General features: G+C 32.3%; 2 protein-coding genes and 1 long non-coding RNA gene across 4 annotated transcripts; all 3 read right to left on the bottom strand.

Moving 5' to 3' along the window:
* Positions 249–12,783, bottom strand: LOC109333272. Its single transcript, XR_002105993.1, has 3 exons — positions 12,582–12,783; positions 2,290–2,304; positions 249–260 (listed from the first exon to the last, which is right to left on the bottom strand). It is a non-coding gene; the product is annotated as an uncharacterized LOC109333272 (long non-coding RNA).
* LOC109333271 (glutamine-dependent NAD(+) synthetase-like) lies at positions 3,927–12,598 on the bottom strand. Its single transcript, XM_019568667.1, has 13 exons — positions 12,379–12,598; positions 11,959–12,264; positions 11,192–11,415; positions 10,873–10,976; positions 10,662–10,796; positions 10,265–10,433; positions 8,869–9,004; positions 7,932–8,070; positions 7,473–7,649; positions 7,225–7,392; positions 5,496–5,591; positions 4,321–4,449; positions 3,927–4,207 (listed from the first exon to the last, which is right to left on the bottom strand). Exons 1-13 carry the CDS (start codon positions 12,570–12,572, stop codon positions 3,989–3,991), a joined length of 2,196 nt encoding a protein of 731 aa, XP_019424212.1. The 5' UTR covers positions 12,573–12,598; the 3' UTR covers positions 3,927–3,988.
* LOC109332389 (WD repeat-containing protein 44-like) lies at positions 18,218–22,279 on the bottom strand. 2 transcript variants are annotated; one of them, XM_019567359.1, is made up of 8 exons: positions 22,179–22,279; positions 20,752–22,017; positions 20,525–20,615; positions 20,214–20,371; positions 20,074–20,125; positions 19,424–19,503; positions 19,230–19,323; positions 18,218–19,049 (listed from the first exon to the last, which is right to left on the bottom strand). In XM_019567359.1, the coding sequence occupies exons 2-8, from the start codon at positions 21,904–21,906 to the stop codon at positions 18,523–18,525; spliced, it is 2,157 nt and encodes a 718-aa protein (XP_019422904.1). In that variant the 5' UTR covers positions 21,907–22,017; positions 22,179–22,279; the 3' UTR covers positions 18,218–18,522. The 2 variants fall into 2 exon arrangements, with proteins under 2 accessions (XP_019422904.1, XP_019422903.1); XM_019567358.1 differs by having other exon boundaries at positions 20,752–22,276.

Genomic DNA, 24,279 nt, shown 5'->3' with positions numbered 1-24,279 from the left:
ACTTATTGTGATTTTCCTTTGATCAATTTGTTCAAACCTCTTGCTACTTTGTTTGTCATGGTTGATAAGTTTCTCATACTTAATGTTGCCATTACTATTTAATGGAAAACAAATAAAAATTCAAGTTTGATAAGTCCTACAATTAAGAAAACCATTATCTAAAAAACTCTAAACAACTTCTAGGAATCAATCAGCAACCTTTTCAAAACACAAAGAAGTTAATGTGGATTGTGATATGGATTTGGACCTTTAAATTGAAACTAGAGGTTTATTTTAGATGTGTTTGCCAGTTGATTTTAGAATGGTAAGAGGAAATGAAAAGACTTAAAGAATTATAAAATGTAAGTCTGATATGTCAACTAAGAGATGATAAATTAGTTGTTTAAAACTATGACTGATCAAGTAAATGTAACGAGATAAAGGAGAAGAGAGTACACAGATGTTTTTATATTGGTTCACCTTTTTAACCATCAACTGGATCTAGTAACCTGTTACACAATATTTTGAAAATTGTTTTCATTTATACTCGTGCTTATCAATTTTCTACTAAGTAAGGATAGAACTAGACTTCAATTCTAAATTTTTGAAATTTTGTCTTCATTGTGTTCATAAATATTTTTCTTTTTCTTCTTTTATGTGACGTTGGTGTCTTCATCAAAACTCTTGCTAAGGTCAAAAGCCACATCTTCTTCACATAAAATACACTTATAAAATAACTCATAATTTTTTCCTTTCTCCCTCGTGAAGGAAGAACTCGCAAAAAAACTCTTATAATTTCGAGTTTGCACAATATTGATTACAGAATAATATTAGCTATTAGTTATTAGTTTTAGCATCATCATAATCTCTCTTGGTGAAGCATATTATGAAACCTAGTTTTGAAATAATTTTTATATCAAAAGGTACAATTTGGAGTCATCACATGAATTTAGCCTCACTCTCATACAAATTGTTAAACAAAATTTAATGATTTATCTAATCCAAAATATTACATACACAAGTATATAATCTAAGTTTAAAAAACAATTTCTATCCCTCATTAGTTGTTCTAAGAGTAGTTAGGAAATGGATCTTCTCCTTTCATAAATAAATAAAAAAACAATAAAATGAGTTAAATATACCCATCATGACAAGCCAATATACATACCCATTAACAATTTAAGTTAATGATAAGCTTAATTAATTCCTATGAATTCCACAAATATGACACTGACTAATATTATTTTTCATGAATTTTTATAGAAACATTTTGACTTGCCATTTGATTGAGCTAGTAGATTAATTGATGTGCACACAATATGACTTGAAATTCAACTTACTGCAACACAAAATATAAAATGTGAATTTTTTGGTACTACTCTATGATCACATGTGTAATGATGTAAATTAATGATCAATTTATTTCAAAGATAACATACACAATATTATAGATTTGCTCTCAGAGTTACCTAGAGAAGATAATGGTGAAAGTAATTAGATACCATATTATGAATGGTGGTGAGTGGAGACGAAACCATGTAGAGAATTTTCTACTAAGTAAGGATAGAACTAGACTTCAATTCTAAATTTTTGAAATTTTGTCTTCATTGTGTTCATAAATATTTTTCTTTTTCTTCTTTTATGTGACGTTGGTGTCTTCATCAAAACTCTTGCTAAGGTCAAAAGCCACATCTTCTTCACATAAAATACACTTATAAAATAACTCATAATTTTTTCCTTTCTCCCTCGTGAAGGAAGAACTCGCAAAAAAACTCTTATAATTTCGAGTTTGCACAATATTGATTACAGAATAATATTAGCTATTAGTTATTAGTTTTAGCATCATCATAATCTCTCTTGGTGAAGCATATTATGAAACCTAGTTTTGAAATAATTTTTATATCAAAAGGTACAATTTGGAGTCATCACATGAATTTAGCCTCACTCTCATACAAATTGTTAAACAAAATTTAATGATTTATCTAATCCAAAATATTACATACACAAGTATATAATCTAAGTTTAAAAAACAATTTCTATCCCTCATTAGTTGTTCTAAGAGTAGTTAGGAAATGGATCTTCTCCTTTCATAAATAAATAAAAAAACAATAAAATGAGTTAAATATACCCATCATGACAAGCCAATATACATACCCATTAACAATTTAAGTTAATGATAAGCTTAATTAATTCCTATGAATTCCACAAATATGACACTGACTAATATTATTTTTCATGAATTTTTATAGAAACATTTTGACTTGCCATTTGATTGAGCTAGTAGATTAATTGATGTGCACACAATATGACTTGAAATTCAACTTACTGCAACACAAAATATAAAATGTGAATTTTTTGGTACTACTCTATGATCACATGTGTAATGATGTAAATTAATGATCAATTTATTTCAAAGATAACATACACAATATTATAGATTTGCTCTCAGAGTTACCTAGAGAAGATAATGGTGAAAGTAATTAGATACCATATTATGAATGGTGGTGAGTGGAGACGAAACCATGTAGAGATAATTAATAAGATCTTGACAATATATTAATATTTTAATTCTAATTAAATTTAATCTTAAATGATGGCATCAAAAATCATAAAATATATTTGTCTTCAAATGTGACGTATTACATGTATCTCCATACTTGTAAGTATTAATGTATGTGTGAGAATCTTACATCATGTTAACCACCATAAACCAAATTAACCATAACCATACCAACAACCAAGTTGATAGCCATGAAATGATAGTTTTATCTATATATAACATGATTATTCAAGTTCCTATTTTTTTATAATGACTAATATTATTATTATTATGTACATTAGTAGATATCATATTTAGTATTATTTCATAATTTCATAAAGTTGTCAATGCATTACACAAGGTCACAATCTAGTTGATCAAAGTTTATGTGGCCTATGAGACCCATAAAGATAAAGTGGTCCGAGAGAAAAAAAATATATACATCGATAATATAAGATATTTATATATTGATAGTGTATTATCCACCATTCGTATTTAATTATCATCAACTCTTGGATAAAAATAATTCAAATGAATGATGAATAATATACTCACTATATAAATCTTATGTGAGGGCATAAATGTTACACTCATGATATAATGAATTTAACACAAATTTTAAGTAGTGTAATATCTATAAAGATTTATACACAATCAATACATCATCTACCATTCACTTGTATTAATATTTTTTGAAGAGTCAATAATGATTAAACATATTTAATAGATGATACAGTGACAATGTATAAAACTCATACACCACGGTTCATATATCTTTTTCTCATAACTAAAAATGATATTGAAATGAGCATTGCTGTGAAGCAAGAGAACGATCCAGCACCTTAAAGAAACACATACCAAGTCATAGGTTGTGTTCTATAATTTAACCAAATCATATTCAATAATCAATACATACCAAGATGAATATGAAATAATTTTTTTATAGTTTTTATAGAAAGAATAAATTTTAATTTCCATTGTGGAAAAATACAATCTGTAAAAGAAAAAAGCAATAGATTAAGCGATGATGAGTGCCACATTTAAAAGGGCAGCCTAATCCCCGAGGCTTCCACCAAGTGAGGTATGAGGGAAAGTAAATGTAACAGTCTTACATTCATAAATCATAAGCGAGGAGACTGTTTTCAGGATTTGAACTCACGAGCTCCAAGTCATAAAACAAACAATCTTATCATTGCGTAGAGCCACAATGATTATTATTAGTATTATCCTTGGTTTTGTCATCTTTTCAATCAAGTTTTTCTCTTATAATGCATACTCTCATCCCTCTTTCAAATGCAACCAAACATGACATAAGCAGTAAAAGTTGGTATGAAAGGTTGAATGAATTTCATTGGTCACATAAGTGTAAAAAAAATGATAATATCTCTCTGTCTGTGCCAGATTTATAGTCTTGAATATGCAAATCTGCAATTTATTTCTTGTTTTATTTGGAGAAGGTTTAATTTTTAACTATAATCCAACATTGGGATTGCCTGAACCTGCTGCAGCAACTCCCATCCCACCAACATCTGATGCAGCTGCCACTGTTTCATGGTCCCCTGATCCTTGAACAACTTCTTTAACATCCAACTCACCCACGAGTTTGTCGATTTTCTGAAATTGATACGGCCATCTTGCATTGTAGAGAAACTGGCGAAGATCGAACCTATTGTCCTCCGGTGAATAACTCTGCAAGTGTTGAGTAAATGTTCGAAAATTTCATTAGCCAGCAGAAAACATAAGAATATGTAAAAATCATAATCCTTGGGGAATCAAGAGTTTGACATATAACAAATGCATACCTCAGCATGATAGGAAGGTGTCATGACAGTCATTTTGTGTCTATTGATAGAATAATATTTGAAGAAGTGTTTTACTTTTTCACCTATTTGTGATGGAGTCAATGTTGCACCCCATCTGTAGCATAGATTCTGCAATAGTAAATAACAAATAGGATAATTTATGGCTGAACTACAAAATGGACAACATTTAAGTACAAATTTCTATTCAAACTATTAGAATAACCGGACGTAATTTCAGCCGAAAAACTAGCTCATAAAGGGAGAGTTGCTTAAATCATTATAAATAGTTCTTTTACTCATGAGTCGGGACTTAACACAGATTACTAAGCTTTTACTCAGCGGTATTGATGCGAAAAGTTTCTTTTTTCCGAGTCTATCATGCCAAGCAGAGCATTTGTGCTTAATACTAAGCTTTTCATATCAACTATAAGTTAGAAGTATATAATATAGACTCATATCAACTAAAATTTGTACAACAACAACAATTAAGCCTTTATCCCACTAGGTGGGGTCGGCTATATGGATCGAACGCTGTCGTAACAATCTATCATATATCATTTTCACTAACAAAACATTGATCTCTAAGTCTTTCTTAATCATTTCGCCTAGGAAAAATGGCTGCTGAAGCCATCAAAAGCTGATATCAACTGAACGACCGTAGGAGAAAAAACTGTCTGCTTGGAAGAGTCGATTTTATTAGGTTGACTACTTAATTTTTATTCTTCCATGAAAGCTTTTGTCAAAAGCTGACTTCAAGAACTCCTTTAAGATCTTGATAAAAGTAAATAAGGCTTTGCATCTGGATTATTGGTATGTCAAGCTCTTAAGTAAAGACAAAATCAGGTATCATGCTTTGAAGCAGGTGCTAAAAGTTTTAGGTAGGACACTAAAAGTTAGTTTCACCCTTTCCAAAAGGAAAATATCATAGTCAAGAAGCTTCTGATTGCAAAATAATCACTTTTTTCTTATAGATTAAGAAAATCATTTCAGAGACCAGTCAAATGACTTGCAAGAAAAAATAGCTTTTGCCCAAATGATCATATTTACATGATGGGATGGTCATGGTTAGATAACCCCTTTCAAACATCATAGGATGAAAATTTCGAAAGTTATAAAATGAAACGGAAAGGCTGACAAAAACCTAAATAAAGATGGGGGAGAATCACAAGGTATACCTGGAACATGGAAACTGGACCACAACGGAAAACTTTCCGTAATCTTCCATAGACTGATAGTTCCTCATAAGTCATTCCCATATCAACTTCATCAAGCTGTAGAAAAGAAATACATATTTTTCAAACTTGACTACAAAAATTTACTAATGCATACAGATAAAAACTAGTCCAGAAGAACAAAAGCATAGAGAATCAAATACAACACTGCCAAAGGAAGAACACATGATTAAACTAGCTACTGAACTTTTCACCTACACCATCTGATTAAACAAATAAACACACAATAAAGTTTAATTATGCACACACAGAGATCACAATTGCCTGAATTTGTCTGAATAGATAGAATTTCAGTAGCAGGGAAAAAATGGCAACATGTTGGTAATTTAACCTGCCCAATTCCGTTCAGCTTGGGGCGAGTAAATGTAGTTGTTATGTAGCTGATAGAACGTTAAGGCTTACAAAGAACCCATCTAGCTTAACTTTCTCCATATAAAAATTTATAACAACTCTATGAATTTCATAATGTATCTACTTTAACACTGTCTGTAAAATTGCGTTCCGACTATCACATTTTCATAGGATTGAGCTCATTGTAATACTATAGATACTAGTTGCTTTAATCATCGACTCACACAATAAATGAACTAAATTAGTTTTTCTAGGCATATATGCTTCATGTTTATTTTGTAAACGGAAATGTTACTAGGATTTATTGAGCTGAAGCAGCCTCTCTTCACCTAAACTTGTAACAGGCTTTAAAAAAGTTCCCTAAATTCTTTCTTTTCCAACAAGAGAAAAGGCGGGAAAAGATAAATCCAGAAAATCATGTACACAGTCAATGAAACAACTATATCCCCCTTTGGTGTTACCTCTTCCTTTTTCCAAGTACCGTGCCTCGCACTTTTCCCCACGCGAACTGCTTACGGGTGTTTCTCAACATGATTACACTTCCAAAAGACCAGCCCCTTTTTGTTTTCCATCATTTACCAATGATATTTATTTATGATTGGATTCAGAGTTAGTTACTGGATTTTTCTGTTGTTTCTACTGTATTATGAAAATTGAGATATGTATATGACATTTATGTGTGAAAACCAATCACTTAGCAACCAACTTCGCCATAGTCCATATAAAAGCCCAGAAATTTTGTAAGGTAATTATGAGCTGTGATTTGATCTCTCACTCCTGTTAAATTGTCTCTGGTCCTCCATCTAGGGTAGTGTCGATAATTATCCTTCATTTTCGTACATAAAGTAAATGATAATTTAAATTCTGTATCGTTATTGACATGACATGTTGCCCTATGTAACACTATTTCACTCAGACAAAAATCCCACATATGCCAACAACTGTACTAAATATGGTATTATATGCATTTGCAATCAAAAAATGCAATTGGAAGTACGCGTGTCAAACTCGAGAGTTCAAGTAAACTTGTGGAGCTCTGGTAATTATTCAACATTATTTCATAGCGAAGCAAATAGACAGTAAGTATAAGCATAACTCAACATTTGACCTAACTATTATATGAATTTTATCAGATTTAATCAGAATTTATTTGAACTTGTACGCGTTTACCAAAAAGAGGGTTTACATGCGAGTTAACTCATTTTGGTGACCTAAGATCGTAAACTCGTAAGATTTTAAGACTTAACTTGAGAGTTTAATAACCACATTGGAAGGATCCATCAAGAGATTCAAGATTAATAGTAACAGAACAGAGTATTACCTGACTGTAGTCAGATCGTATAGGCTCCAGCTCGGCAGTGGGAGGAGCTGCTTCAACATCTGCCAAAGATGAGTAGCCAAGATGGATGGCTGCCCATCGCAGGAATGCCCGAAGGTCCTGCTTACTTATACTACCTATAGGATTTATATCTGCTGAGCTGCAATCATACTGAGAAGAGATAAAGTGTAAAACTAGAGAAAATATTTGAGAAACTAATAATGGCATAATCTAAAGCAGTGTGGAGATACCTTTGTCAAGTAACCACGTAACCCCTCATCTACATTGGAGCTCCCCAGGACAAGATAAAACCCGGGTTTGCTGTGAACCCAAGGCAAGAGTGATGCTAACATGAAAGCTAGCACCATTCTGATTCGAGCTTGGATGTTCTGTAAGCTTAAATTCTCAATATTAGATCCACCATCTACCTATAGAAACAAAACATATAAATTTTTTGAGGCCAATACTGTAATAGAGACATAAAATAGATAACATAACGAAACTACAGAGTTATTTTATTAGTCTAGGTAGGTCCTGGTATGGAGATCAAAGTATGACTTGTTTAAGAACTGAAAGTCTGAAACACAATTCTCTATTACAATATCAACATACTCCTGTGGAGAAACCCAAGTGCAAGACAAAACAGATTACGAGTTTCGAGTGCATGTCATTTATGATTGAAATAATTCATAAGTTCATGCTTTATTTACCTTGTAGCGTGGTCTCTTTCCTGTTAGTGTTTGGAACAATGACAAAAAAGCAGATACAACAACATCGATGGAAACATCGAGGTGCCATGACCCAATTTCATCGGCCAGCACCTTGGCCCGTGATCTTGTCAAATCTGAACTGCAAGGAGAATATTCATAAATGCACCATAACAACTGATAAGTGTTTTAGTTGAATTCAAGCAGTAGATTTGAAGGTATCATTCTGCTCGAAAATAAACCGATTGAATGTTTGATAAATGAAAGGATTTCTCAACATAAATAAATCCTAGCATTCAAAGATTGAGGGCTTTCAATGACTTGGGTCATCCAGTATCTATGCCTTACACTGCAAAATAGCATAACTATTCTGATTGCTAGAAGTTCCAAAGAACACCCTATCAAGCTAATAAGATTACATAGGATTGGCACTAGGTCAAGTATCCAGGATCACCAAAACCACTAACATTTTGAGATACTAGTTTAGTAAATTGAAATCTGTAAGCTTACTGATTTAACTTACGCAGTAGCATTCAATTGTTTCAACAACAAAAACAATCATGTTTATTCAATGTAACCATTGCATACCTTTTTGGTTTGCACCAAGGGTGTCCCCCAACCAATAATTAACTTTAATTGGAGGTGTTTTAAAAAATGGAACAGAAGAAAATAGCATCAAAACAATAAATAATGTTCAATGCACGAGGCTCCCACCTAGTAGGATTTCAGGAGGGTAGACATATGTAGCCTTACGCCACAAATGGAGAGGTTGTTTCCAGAAAACAATAAATTAGACCAAAAAATAAAAGCCTTTAAAAATGGGATATCGTTAGGTCTCTCTTTATACAAATGTTGAAGAAGCATCTATTGAATATAGTAGATAGAAACCTAGAGACAGCCAAAGGTTGTAAAACATTGAAACAATCAATTTATCATTTACCTGTTTTCAGATCCCATAAACACAGTATAGAATATTCTTTTGGCAAATTCTTTGCTGTCTGTAGGATATTGTCCATCTTTATAGTTTCCTATTCGTATTGCATCGGCTTTAACTTGCTCATCCCCATTTGCAATTTCTGCAGGAAAATATGAATCATTGACCAATCATATCTGTACAACAAGATTTGGATTTGTAAGGTGAAATATAGCTTCTTATTACACCTTGCCACATTTCAAAAAGAAAAGGAAAAACAAATAGTCCATCTCAATTTTACTATTGCCGTGATTTCACAGTTTAGTTCTTTGCAAGAAGTTGAACATTCTGAACAAATAAAAAACACGACATCCTACAATCAAACAATTTTGCAAGACTTCTAACAACTATCAAGCCTTTATCCCACTAGGTGGGATTGGCTACATGGATCGGACGACGTCATAATGTTCTGTCATAAGTCATGTTCGTTGATAAAGCATTGATCCTAAGTCTTTCTTAATTGTTTCGCCTATGGTTTTTCTTGCCTCTCTCTTCCTTTAGGAATTATACTAAACTTCATTTGATCAACAATCCTTACGAGGTCTTCTACCAGTCTCCAAACATGTCTAAACCACCTAAGACGTGACAAGGGTCCCATGTTCGATTCCAATGGCTGCATGTTGTCAGCTTTAAACCTGCCTATATATGCTTGATGCTAAACATAGCCGGTCCTAAGCCCAGATGAAAGGTGAAGATTGTGTTAAGCAGTCGACAACCAACGTAAAGTTTGTCGAACCTATATGTTATGGATTTTGCAGGACTTCCGATAAAGGAAATGTGAAGATTCAGGTCCACTTCTCCAACTAATTTAGTTGTCAGTTGAGATCTTTTTACAGCTTATACTCCCTCTGGTCCTCATTAAAATACACTTTTAACCGAATTACACATACCAATAAGTGTAATTAATTTCCTTGACATTTTAAAAAGATACTATAACATTACAATTTTATCTCCGTAAGACTCGTTGGAAAGTTCACAGATTTATTTTCTCTCATTAATGCAAAAAGGCCAAATAAAAGAAAAACAATAAATGTTTCATAGAAAATGTAAAATGCCTAATAAAAGGACCACCAAAATATTCAAAATGATGCCTTATAATATGGAACGGAGGGAGTATTTAGAACAAGTTATCTCATTGGTCACTTGAGCTATTTATTTATTTCTAAATATGAGAGTCCTATGATCGTATATATAATAATTGAGCTTCTAAATATCATGACAAGTTAAGTGGACATCTAAACTAAGTAACTGACGCTGGGATGGGACAACCACTCTTGGCCCTAAATTTCCGTTAATAAAAAAGCAAAGAAGCTTTAAAAGTATACCAGAATCGAACAGCACTTGTCACTGCTTTCTAACTCACCTTTCACAACCAGCTGGCACATGCACCCAACAATCGCAGCAACAGACGAACTGTCTGCTCCACCGGAAAGAGGAAGCAGAAAACCAGATGCTCCACTTCTTCTTAGGTAATCCCATAACCAGCAACCAGGTCCAAATGCTATTTCCTCCTCAGGAGAATGATACTTGATCTATAATGTATATATAAGTTCAATTTAGCAACTTATCTACACTGTGTGATCGCAGAAGTGAAGTTGTTACATTATCGAAAGCTCTAAAATTAGGCATGAAAAAATAACTAGATGCCAGACACGCTTTAAGTAAAAGCAGAACTCAAGATGTCATCAGTTTATGAGCCCCACGAAGCGAATTACTTTTAGCAATCAGAAAGTTGCAATTCGAAATGACAACAAACTAACCTTAAGTGGAATGGAAAGGCGCGTTTTAAGGTTAAAAGGCTGACAGAGACTATATGGTACTTCCACCGAAGGAACCTTGGTTTTACAACTTGCTTGCTCTTGAAAGCTACTTACAGATCCTCTAAGGCTTGCAACCTACCAATAGACATGTGAGTAAAGGAACTAAATCCAATGTCTATCATTGATATATGAAAAATCGTGCAACACATACCACGTCTAGATCTATCTGAGCAACCACAACCTCAACATCCTTTAAAGAAAATTGTGAACCCTGAGCTACAACATCTCCGTTAACCACGACACTAGCACATCCGTCTGTTACAAATAAATATAAACAATGTAATATTTCACACAAATGAAAAAGAATCCTACATACGTGAAACTTTCATAACAGATAAACATGCTAGGTGGAAGTTGAAATGTCCGTATACCAACTTCCATAACATTTAAGGTGTTTCACTCTGCAGAATATGAAATGAATTAAATGTGAAAATCACAAATATTTGTCTATGAAAATAAAAAAATTCTACCGTAGTAAAGGCGACCACCATCACATCCTTGGTGATTGCTATACATATAAACCCCTCCACGAGTATCAGTGGCACTTATAAAGGCACGAAGACGCAGATCAAGCTTTCTAAGTTGATGATGACTTCCACTTGCATTCATAAACACTTCAACCCCATTCAATGCAAGCTCAGAATGAGGGGGAATTGGAGTAAAAAGCTCTTCACAAACTTCAGCTGCGATAGCTCTAAGAATGAAAAAATGCTTTATATTTAGCACTAGATAGACATCCGACTAGAAGTTGGAAGGAACCAAAAAGTAAATTAAAACGTGCAGACACAATAGTTAGAACATGGAAAATGCAAGACAGCCAGAACTCTTTTGCCAGAATGTGTTGCCATTGATTTTACAATAACTTTATATCTACTCCTAAACTCACCACATTTTTTAGATAAAAAGACAGAATGGACGGTAATAAAGTTGATTTGAAAGAAAAAAGTTATTTTCAAAAGTGATAGTTTAAGTGATAGATGGATGAATTTAGGTGTAGCTATAACAATATAACATCATTGATGTTTTCAACTATTGGATAGATGAATAGTCCCCACCACTTTGGTGTATCCATTCTTGAATATTTGCAAGCTCTTGTTGAACTTTATCAAACCTTTTCTGTCTATGTAGAACATGCTAGTTCTTAACATGGATCTAAAAGCTATGGGGATATGACAGAATAAACAGGAACAAAATTAAAAGAAAGTTCTGAAACATAGCAAGTGATTTTGTAACTTACGTGTCACGAAACTTAACGAAACCATAACCAAATGGAACAGATCTTTGGCCTAAAGCCTCAGATATTTCATGAGGAAGCTGAAAATCCACAAGTTCATCTCTTTTCTTCCATGCAGTAAACCATCTCAATTCTCTATAATTGCCATCATTAGCAAGCCACATCTTCGGTCGAATCATAATAATTTTTCGATTCAAACACAGAACTTGACAATTATATCGCTCCGAACCATTGATAATCGGCATTCCAATGCTACAAACTATATCATCAGTCCAATCACCAACCAATATATCCTTCAAGCATTCCCATCTACAACCAAATAATAAAAAGTTTCATTTTTTCCCTTAAAACCATTCTGGGCACTTCACATATCTTATTCATATATGAAAATATACATTAAAATGAAAAAAGGGAAAGACTTACGCGTGATTAACAGTGTCAAGTTCTAAGAAGTGATCTTCACAGCCATAACCAGTGATTTCAAGTTCAGGTCCAAGCCTGATAATAGCACCAGATTGTTTAGCTTTGGAAATGGAATTTTTGATTTGGTTAGCGTTGAAATCGAAATCCATAGCCCATTGGTTGAGATTGCAAGTAGCTACCTTCAAAAGCCTCATCCTGAGAACAATTGAAATTGAATTTGAATTTGGGTTTGTTTTACTTCTGAGAAGTGAAATGCAGAAAAAGGGTTTAATGGGTGAGAAGATATTTGTATTGCATTGTTTTGTGTTGTGTGAGAGTTTCGTTGTTCTTTGTTCTTTAGCTTTGATTCTACGAAGTTACGATGAAAAGATGAAATAGATCCTTATTCGCTCCTGGACCCTTGGACCGGTTTGATTATTTGTCTTTTGCCCCCACGCCCCACGTCAACAAAAACCAGTGCCTATTCATAAGTTGGATGAGCATGAACCGACCCTAATTACACACCTAATTTGTCCGATCATAATTGAACTTGAACATGGTCATGCTTTGTTGAGTTTGAGTCAGGATCGGGTTTAAGTTCAAACATTAGTTTTGGTCTATACTTAAGGTTGAGTAAAAGATAAACATAATCCAACTTGATTTGTCTCATGATCACTCATTATATCATTTATTCTTTAATTTTTTTCATCATATATACATAATTAATAATATATATTATTTTATATGTCAAAATATATATTATAATAATAAGTAATATTAAAAAAACTTAATCTAAAGGGGTATGTATTATATTTAATCTAAAGGGGTATGTTTATGGTTGGGTTTATGTTCGAAAGTTAGTCTAGTCGACATTTGCGGTCGGGTTAGCATCGAGTTTGAAAAAGTAATCCGATCAACATTTAGAGTTGGGTAAAAAATATGTCTTACCCAACCCAACTCGATTTATGCTCACCTTCATTTACAAGTGTGTTTTGCATCTGTCATACTTTTATTTAAAATTTTCCTTTTAAACTTGAGAGAGTTGGTGAAGACACAACTATATACACAACAACATAAAAAACAAAAGAATATAACCTTTTTTTTCGTTTAGATATAATTATATAAAATTTTACCCAAAACTAACAACTTACTTCTCAATTAGTAAAGACAATGGTTAAATTTGGACAAAAATATTATTGGACACATATGATACAACTCTAAAAGTTTTAGTAGGAGAGTTTGTTCTAAAATGTACTAGGAGATTAAGATTAATTTAAAGGTCACAAAATTACTCAAATTATTAAAATTCAAGAAAATTAAATTTATTTAAATTCATTAGAGGTAGTAGATTTAAATGCATATAATTTAATGAATAACTTTATTAATATATGGATTTGAGTTCATTCATTATATCTAATGAATATTCAATCCATTCAAAAACAAACATTCAAGAAATGTATTCTTTCCTTTTCAATTTCATTCATTATCTCAACTATCACTTGTTAGATCATTTTCTTATGATACATTAAATAACCAATCATATAAGGATCTTAAATCTCATTATTCTCACATAAAATAAAACAATAATTGCAAACATATACTTGAATTCATGTTCTTAGATCTATTTCTTCTTTGATATGTCTTTGGATAGTTATGATACGATGATCTTCCTTGACCAACTCATGAATCTTCAAGGGGCCTTTGTTTTCTCTCTAATTTGGACAGGAAAATTATTTATGATTTAGTGTATTGAAACCATAATCGTTCCTGATGTGCTAACATATAGGATTTTCATTATACTCTATAGCCAACTATTTGAGTATTTCATTTATTAGTTTTAGAAGTCATTTGAGTTGTTAGAATTAGATCATTTATTTGGTATTCACTCAAATAAATAATTAATATAATTGTATTAAATATATGATGCTCATATTAATTAGAAATTATAAATTTCTAACGCCACTTTCTTATACTAGTGTTTCTTACTCTCACTTTGAATTTTTTATTAAATTAATATCAATTATATGACATTGTTAATATTAAAAGTTTGTTTTTAAGTTCATAAAATATATAAATATTTGTCAAAAACTTTATACGTAGAACCTTTAATGTCGCATGTTTGTGGAATGTTGATTTTTTTCTTCTAAAGTTCAAAAACACATTTTAAAAAAGTTAAAAACATTTTTTCAAAAGAAATTATTTTTAAAAGTGATTTTCTTAAAAATATTATTTTAAAAAATATTTTATTGACCAACAAGGTGTTTGCCTAGTTGTATAATACTCCATTAGATATCCGATATAACAAAAGGTCAAGAACTCGATTCTTGAAAGCAACATTTATTGGGAGGGGCAATCACATACTCAAAATGGATTAGCTCCTTACCAAAAAGGGTGAGGAATACCTTGATAATACTCAGCAAAATATATTTTATTGAAATAATAGTTTTTAAAAGAATAATTTTTTTGAAAATTGTTTTTAATTTCAATTGAAAAAATCAAATGGACTAAATATCTATTCATCCAAATCCAAGAAAATGGAGTCATGAATGAATTGAAATCATCAATTAAGTTTGACTATGAATGAATTGAATAATTTAAAATATAATTTATATAGATTGATAAATGACTTTTTATCTAACCATTAGTATTCAAATCAAAATCGATCCATATCCATCTATTGTCATTCATGGATTATGTACATGGATTATGTACATGTTTAATTCTTGTAAAAGTTGACACTTCAAACTGATTATTAGCCTATGAAAGGTGGTCAAGTAGGGTTCAGTTTACATTCACTTAAGGGTGATGCTAAGTATGCATGCAATATGAGACTAATATTAGCTTTAGCCAAAGTCTTTGCTCTCTTTATTTCATCTTTCATCACTTGTCCATTAATCACACACACTATATGATTGTATATCTCATGCACTAGTATGTGTTGCTTTTACATTTGAAAATAATAACTTACAGAAAGTAAAAAAGAATCATAATAGGATCTAAATGTCATATTCATTTGGTAGGTAAATGAAAAAGCTCCAGGCCAGCCATGACCGCTACTGATGCTAATATGTCAAGGTTTAGGGAGTCGCCGAGACTTTAGATGACCACACTACGTCGACCATGAATGCCCGCGATTATCCGAAGTGTCGAAAACCCTTTGCATGTCATCAATCATGCTGGTGCTTCTGTGGCAAATTTATAAGGTGAAATGATGCAGTACTAGTCTCCATTATCCTTCCAACATAGAAGCATGACTATGCATTTTCTAACTATGTAAAACTTTGTTCTCTTCTCCTTCAAAGTTGTAGCCACTGGGACTTGAAATTTGGCTTGCTTTACTGATGAGGATGTGGACCCTTCCATGACCTTGTTTCCTTTTCTCAACTCCTTATTCTCTCTTTGATTCCTCACACTAGGACTCTACCTATTTGTACCTCAACTTAAGTTTCACTTTCTTTGAGTTTCAAGTCCATAAAAAATGGTCAAAATGAAGTGCAAATAGTAATATTTCAAGTTAGCTTTCTGTGGTCAAACTAACAAAAGATAGGTTATTCCACATCTGTGTCTCGAATTTTGTCATGCATCAACGATTAGGATAAGGATCAGTTGTTCTAAACATATTTTTAAGTCTGTTCCAAATCAACTATAGTGAAATAAAAGTAGACAAAATTATGAATGTTTAAAATTTTTAATTGATATGGCATATTGTGAATGGTTTGAGATAGACTTTAGGATATGTTTGGGGATAACAGATCTTTGTCCCAACGATAATGGAGTAAAAAATAAAAATAATAATGAATGTTTAAATATTTTAATTGACATTATATGTTTTCATTAATATGAAACATGATTTAAGATAATAAATCTTTGTTGGTCAAACATCGAGCTTGTTTTATAGGTTTGAGTTGTGGTCTTGGGTTTTCCTAGTCTGTGGTCTATAACTTCCAGGATCTGAGGACTGGTGTCTTCTGCTTCTCTATTTATTGCCAAAAGACAAATAAAATGGTTAGATTCTAAGTCATATATATTAATTTTTCTCTCAGAATTATAAATGCTTAAAGATTAATTGGTTGGGTATCTTTTCAAGATGATAGTGTCAGATTTGAAACATAAATTTTCCAACATGGTTAGTTTCTAATCTCTCAAAATGTGCATTTTTTAACAACAAAGTTTGGTTTTAAAACTTTTTTTATTTTAATGGTGTTATTTGTATAACTCAAATTGTAACACCAATCCCACATCGTTTACTTTTGTAGTATTGGAATAGTTATATATTGGACTCAAAATTGTTATTATAATATGCACAAGATATTTTTTTTGTTAAGCAAATTGTATTAAAAGCAGCATAAGGGGTGCTAACCCAATACAAGACAAAGATCAAATATTGATCTTTTTAGAAGTTAATATAATACAAGTTTTTGGATCGTTACACCAATTAGCAAACACAAGAGAAGTTGGAGCAACTTTAGAGAGAAATCACGACCAAGATCTAACTTGGATTAAATCCAAAATATGCACATAACTCATAGCCTTGTTGGAAAAGATCAATTCATTCCTCATAATCCAAATGGACCAAACGACAGTGAACCATACCATCCTCCACAAACTTGCCCCTTTTACATTCGATCTAAGAGCATCATGCATTACTAAGAATTCCCCAGTTGAATGGAGACTTGTAACCAAGAGTAAACTCCTCTCCACACAGCAGAAGCAAAATCACAAAAAAATCACAAGATATAAGCTTTAAATAGAAACATTTATTTTTTGGTTTATATTGAAACAACAATATTAACAAAAGTGGTGATAACATTCTATCTTCCTTACTTCATCTTATTTTCCTTTATGATCATTTTTTCTATTCTCATTATTGTTTCCTCATGTTCTTAAGAGTTAATGACTAGTGCTTTTTTGTTAATTCTTTTTTTATTTCTACTTTTTTAATAATAATAAAAAAATGTTTAAATTAATTTCTTCGTGAATTCGATAACGAGATTATGACTTGTATCGTATTTTGTTTTTCACTTTGAGTTGAGAAATAGTTGCAATCATTTGTATTGTCTCTGCTATTTATCAAAGTAGGGAGATGGTTAACGACCAATGTTAACTTTTCTGCTATTAATTTTCTTCCAATCAATTTAAATCATTTCTAAAATCAAATCAACACCACTTAAACTTCTTTAAATCTAGAACTACATAATTTTGATTTCCTAAGACATCTAAGAACACGAAGGAGCAAGATGAATTATTGTCAGACACAAAAATAAAAAATAAATATTTATTTTAACAATTTAATTTTTAATAAAATAAATCAATGGTATATAGCTAGGGTATTGCTTTATGTGTCAAAAATACTTTTGATTTGTATTATTTGATATTCTTCCGAGAATAAAACTTCATACATCTACTCTTTCACTATCCCACCTAGAACAGTGGACTACTTTAATTTTATGGGGAGACCATTATGAGAGGACCTTAAATCGGATTCACCGAAGATACTTCCAAGAAATTTCTAATGTTAAAATGAAGATGAATTATGTATTTTGCTCATTGCCTCGATTGGTTCCGCTGTGGAAGAAACCATTTTACTTAGGTATTATCGATGAGTTGATAGACAATGAACTTTGACTCAACGATAAAGTTATTTATCTTGTGACATGAAGATCACAGGTTCAAATATTGGAAACAATTACTTCGCTTTAGAGGGTAAAAATGCGTACATCTATCTTACCTAGACCCAACCAGGTGATCGCAAATCCTGGAAACAACCTATTCGTCAAAGTCCAAAAGACGGCATCATGCAACATAGTCATTATGCACATTCCTACATTCATGCAACAAAAATTTCTTATATACATGAAAATTGAATATAACCTTTTTGTATACTATACACATTGTGATCATAAATTACATTTCAACCAGGATCATCAGCAAAACTGAAACTTATATTCTTTCAACTGATAGTCCCTAAAAATTTAAAGAATCATGTAAAATATTGACTTTGTATAAAGAACATATTCTGCAGATTGTATTCAAACAGAAACAATTGTTACACTTGCAAATGATGAAGCTTTGCAATGTAGCAAAATTCCTTTCTTCCAAGCACCCTGCACTGCTTTGTGAGCATAGCAGTAACTCACTAAATTTAAATGAACACATGTGTCGGTTTCAACCACGAATCGGTAAACCGTAATTCTGGTACACTCTTATGCATCCATCCCATCCTGCTGTTACAAACACTTGGCCCCACAAATGAGAATTAGACATTCCCTTGCAAGCACTTCTCAAGAACTTGTATTCTGATTTACACATTGTAGGAGCAACAAAACTTTCGGTTGACCCCGGAAGTGTCTCCTCAGGCCAGGTTGGAGAGACCTTTGGGAGTAACTCTGACAGAAATCCGCGGTTCGAGAATAGAAAATCGGGCAACGACGGGGTTAATCTCTGATTGAAATTGTGCTTCAGCGATGGCGACAAGAGTGTTCCTGTCGTTGATTCAATGCCACACCAAGGTATAGCAATTGCTGCTTTGTGGGATAGAAAAGTCTCAGAAGACCAAATCTTCTTGGCTTTGGAAGTACTCCTATCCTGGCCGGTATAGTTCCAGATACAAACATTTGAATCCTCGGTAACTGACACAACGTGTTTCCCGTCAGAGGTGAATGAAGCATGCATCTGCCCTGCAATTCTAGGGCCTGAAGACAAATAAAATAAAGTAGTATCAATAACGGCACAGTTCATAACATGAATGAATATAATTCAACAAAAATAAAAAACTACGAAAAATTATGTAGCAAGCCACAAATACATGGGAAACCCCATGAATTCACATATCAGGAGATTTTCTAAAATAAGGAAAGGATATGTGAACCTACCCTTGAATTTGTATACGACGTCAACTCCAGAAAGTATACAGACATGTGAATCGGCAGAAGAGACCAACAATTTGCTCGGATCATTTGGAGAAAACTGAAATCAAAATCATATAAGGTTAATAATCAGTATTCAGTAACTTTATATTGCATGAACGATTACAAACCATGAAGAGATAACGGCAGAAATAACCAACCTCCAAGCTAGTGATCCTTCTCCCCGGTGTCTTCTTTTTGCCTCGTAAGCTTAATTGAACATTCAACTGCAGATGATTATCTGGACAACGGAAAATAAAACGATATAAATGGTTGTCGGAAACTACTGCTATGGTAACTTCTTAGACCAATTATTTTAATTCAGAAACTATTAGTCCTTCCTTTCAGCAAGTATAACTCCACAATAGAGCTACTTAAATAAATATTTCTCTACCTGGCTGCTGATCATCAGCCATAACACCCCCCGACCCCCCCAACAAGCTATAGACAGGATCAACGGCTATATAGAACCACTACAACTAGAACATGAACAAAGAAATCAATCGACTGAATCTACTTCCACTCAACCATTTAAGTTTTTCTTTCAAAGTAAATTTTAGACAGGACTTGACAGTTGAAGCTGTTCTTCTATAACCGTGCAAAACCTTTACAGAAGATTAAGTTCAGCGCTTAGAATGCTCCGAAAAAAAGTAAGATCCTGAAATATATGCCCAAATTAAATTGCTAAATTTTAATTAACAGTGTGCCGCAAAAATTAATTTTGGCAAAAGAACATTCAGATACTTCGTTGATGATAATTAATGGTCCTCAAAGGCTTCAAATCGAAACAAAATTCCAAATATGTGCATACCTTCGATATCATAAAAACGGCAATTGCCTGTCATTGTACCCACAATTGTGCCCTGGAAGAATGTGTAAACAAAAGTTAGGAGCAAAAATAGATATTTTCATGCCAAAATGTTTTACTGGTAAACGCATAATGAAACAGACCTTTCCATGAGGGTGGAAGCACACAACAGTGACTACCTCTCGGATATCAATGTAATCAACAACCCGGCAGCAAATAACATCCCAGATACGAACTTTCCCATCAATTGAACCACTGATGAAAATATTATCGTTAACGGGATTGAAATTGACACATGTCACTGCATCAAAGTCCAAAAGTAACGAAGTATTTAGGAAAACAACAGAATATATGAAGTATATATAAACACAAATTTACAGAACGAAGAACATGATCGAAATCATTCATCACAATACAAATTAAAAGCAAAATGAATAAGGTAATAGAAGCTCACCGTAACTATTGTGGGAAAACACTCTAAGGCATCTGTCGATTCCTACTTGCCATAGGCGCACTGTCTTATCAACTGAGGATGATAGTACAAACTGCAACATAAGAAAAAAGAAATTAAACAACTAAGTTCGGTTCAAATACATAAAACTAAATGATAAGCAAATCGAAAGATAGTCCCTGATGAAAAATATAAATAAAAAAGCAGCTTGCTTCTTTTAGGAAACTAACCCCGCTTTTGGACCATGCAATGTCTAAAATGTCATCACTGTGCCCGCAGAATTCATGCAAAGGTTTCTCAGATATACGGAAGGTCTTGGGCGGGATAATCACACAGGTCGAACCAGACGATCTCTTCAAATTGTCTGTTTTAATTAATTTCTCTTTGTCTACATCTACGGGAACTAGACATGAAAAACTATTCATTTTGAAATATGTACTTGATGGATCATTGTCCCGAATGTCCAATTTACTTGATCTTTCATCCTCAACCACCTTCCAAACGCGTACAATGCTATCTTTGCCACCACTAGCCAGATATTTTCCATCGAGACTGAACTTCATAGTCAAAATAACACCCTTATGTGCTTTGAACTCCTGTTCAGTGTGAAGGGAGGTAAGTTCCTTAATTTGCTTCTTATACGAATAAACTCTAACTCTCTGTATTCCACTTCTATCTACTGACCCAAAGTCTTCGTCATTCGTCTCATCGAGCCCTTGGTCGTTAACAACACAAGCTACCGATCTCAATTTCTTTAGCCAAACCCTCGTCGTTTTCTTCTTCACATCACCCAAAAATCTTGGGTTCTCAGCATTTCTCTGCAAATGTCTCCAAACCAATGGTGTTTGCACAATATTTCTCTGAAACTCTTCCAAGCTAATCAATTGGTTAGAACCTACGACACGCAGCGTACTAAGCATTCCATCCTGACCCAATTTATCGACAACGTATTGTGTTCCATCATCTAAGTTCTTTATCATACATGCAAAATTCTCCTCAACGCGGCGATTTTCTATAATAGCGGCCTCGTTAGACAAAGAATCCAACACAATCTGGCTTGAGCCATCTACAACGCCTGAATTTCCGAGCACTGCTCCACTGCTCGCAGTGATTCGATCAACTCCACAACATGGATCTGTCAAATCCTCATCTCCATTCATCGAATTCACATCAGAATCAGACTCTAAACCAATCCATCTAACGAAATTGAGGCGTCTCTGGTGAACACTTTCAATATTATTTGTCCAAACCTGGTACCTAGTAGCATATCCATTACTACCAAAACTAGATTCTTTTACTTCTGAGAAATCTGAATCAACATAAGATACAGAACAAAATTCATCACGGGTATCATAGAATTGATCATCACCCTCTTCCATAACCATACCCTTCTTCCCTTTTCCAAATTCCCACTGTACCCTCAAATCTAGAAATATTCTTTTCTTCACAGAACACAAAAAGGAACACACTTTAGTTTATTATGGGGAAAAGGGTACCTGAAAATGCCGTGAGGATGAAGAAACATGATTCAATAAACAATTATAAGTCCATCCATGTCAGTCACATGAAGAAAAAGAAAAAACATGGATATGAAACATGAAGTGGATAAAACAGAGAAACGGAATAAGGGGAACCAAAATTGGCGATGTTTGGTGACCTGGGTTAGCATCAAAATTCGAGCTTCATGTAGAAAAGGAAAGACATCATAGGGATCTTCAAAATTTTGTGTTGTGTTTGTGACTTTGTTTGTCTGAAGTGTGATACCTAACCTCACACCATACCTAGAAACTAAAATTGAAACATAAATTATCAAATCTATATAAATATACTATTAATAAAATCAAAATAAATAATAATTATCACCGGATATAATTTTTATATTCTAAATATATATTTTATAAAATTTCTCATTAATAACTAATGTGAACTTCTATATATTACTTTCATTATTTTCATTTTTATATTAATATATCATTAATCTTTCATACATTCTCTTATCTATATTTTTATTCTCTGCTCGGTTCTTAAATAGTATAACATGAAGCTAATACACTATATATTAGAAAAATTACAAATGTGGGTCGATTGGCACGAAGTGCCGATCGACACACTAGTAAACTGTAAGTGTAATATATATTGTCGTTATAAATATTTATTCATAGTCACCACATAATTTATTTATAAGTGGTGAATAATAAGTTGATGATATATAAAATTCATACATAGGTGTATACATTTTTTCTTTGTAAAGTAAACATTGTTTTATTTGTGGTTAGCATGTGATTATAAAAAATTAAGGATTCCGATTAAAAGTAAGGGAAAAAATATATATACACTAATAGGGTATAAATTTTATATATTATTATTCACTAGCGTGTTGACAGGCACTATCGTATCTGTCAACCCGCTTTCCTATTGTTTATAATGTGTATTCTACATATTAAGTTGTATTATATATTGTAATTTGCACTTGAATATATATTCGTTTGAAGTAATTGTTCAATCTTAAAGAAATGATGCATATACAATTGTGTTCATCAAGAATAGAGTCTTGATATCTTCATTTAATTTTATTTTTTAGCGTGTTGACAGGTACTACTGTGTGTGTCAACCTGCTTTCATATTGTTTGTAACGTGTAATCTGGATGTTTTAAATGTCAAATATTCACATACTCTTTACTCAATTGCATACATTGTGACCAATGCAATATATTTCATGAATTCCTATTTTTTAATTTAATGGATATATATTGTGACCAATACAATAGATTTACTTAATAGATTTTAATTAATTAGATAAAAAATCACTTTTATATGTAGAATACACATTACAAACGATATGAAATCGGGTTGACAGACCCAGTAGTGTCTGTTAGCATGCTAGAAAATTAAATTAAATGAAGATATCAAGACCCTATTCTTGATGAACACAATTGTATATGCATCATTTCTCTAAGATTGAACAATTGCATTAAACGAATATATATTCAACTGCAAATTACAATATATAATACAACTTAATACGTAGAATACATACACATTACAAACAATAAGAAAACGGGTTGACAGACACTACTGTGCCTCTCAACATGCTAGTAAAGATAAAATTAGAAGTTATAAAATATGAAATAAAATATGCATCATTTCTCTAAGATTGAACAATTACCTTAAACGAATATATATTCAACTGCAAATTACAATATATAATACAACTTAATATGTAGAATACACATTACAAACAATAGGAAAGCGGGTTGACAGACACAGTAGTGTCTGTCAACACGCTAGTAAAGATAAAATTAGAAGTTATAAAATATGAAATAAATGTTTACTAATATAAGTATATATAAAGATGAAAGTATAACTTATACAATAAAATTAGAAGTTATAAAATATGAAATAAATGTTTACTAATATAAGTATATATAAAGATGAAAGTATAACTTATACAATAAAATTAGAAGTTATAAAATATGAAATAGGAAAACCCAAAATAACTTCATGAAAATTAGGTTATGTTTTTCCTTTATTAGTAATATAAATATGCAACTTATAGTTAATATATTTGAGGTGGTTATATATTATTATATGGTTTTTTTAAATTAAAATTTTGAAAGGCAAAATAGGAATATAGAAATTATGCCATGGTGGTGGTTACACCATGTTTTGGCTTTATATATAGTATAGAAGTATAGAAGTATAGATATAGATTATCAATAACTTATATTTTATTATTATTGACTCTTTAAATTTTTTAA

This window comes from Lupinus angustifolius, chromosome LG18 (assembly GCF_001865875.1).
Source record: "Lupinus angustifolius cultivar Tanjil chromosome LG18, LupAngTanjil_v1.0, whole genome shotgun sequence".
NCBI classification, from domain to species: domain Eukaryota; kingdom Viridiplantae; phylum Streptophyta; class Magnoliopsida; order Fabales; family Fabaceae; genus Lupinus; species Lupinus angustifolius.
This window is presented reverse-complemented; position numbering and strand designations above follow the sequence as displayed.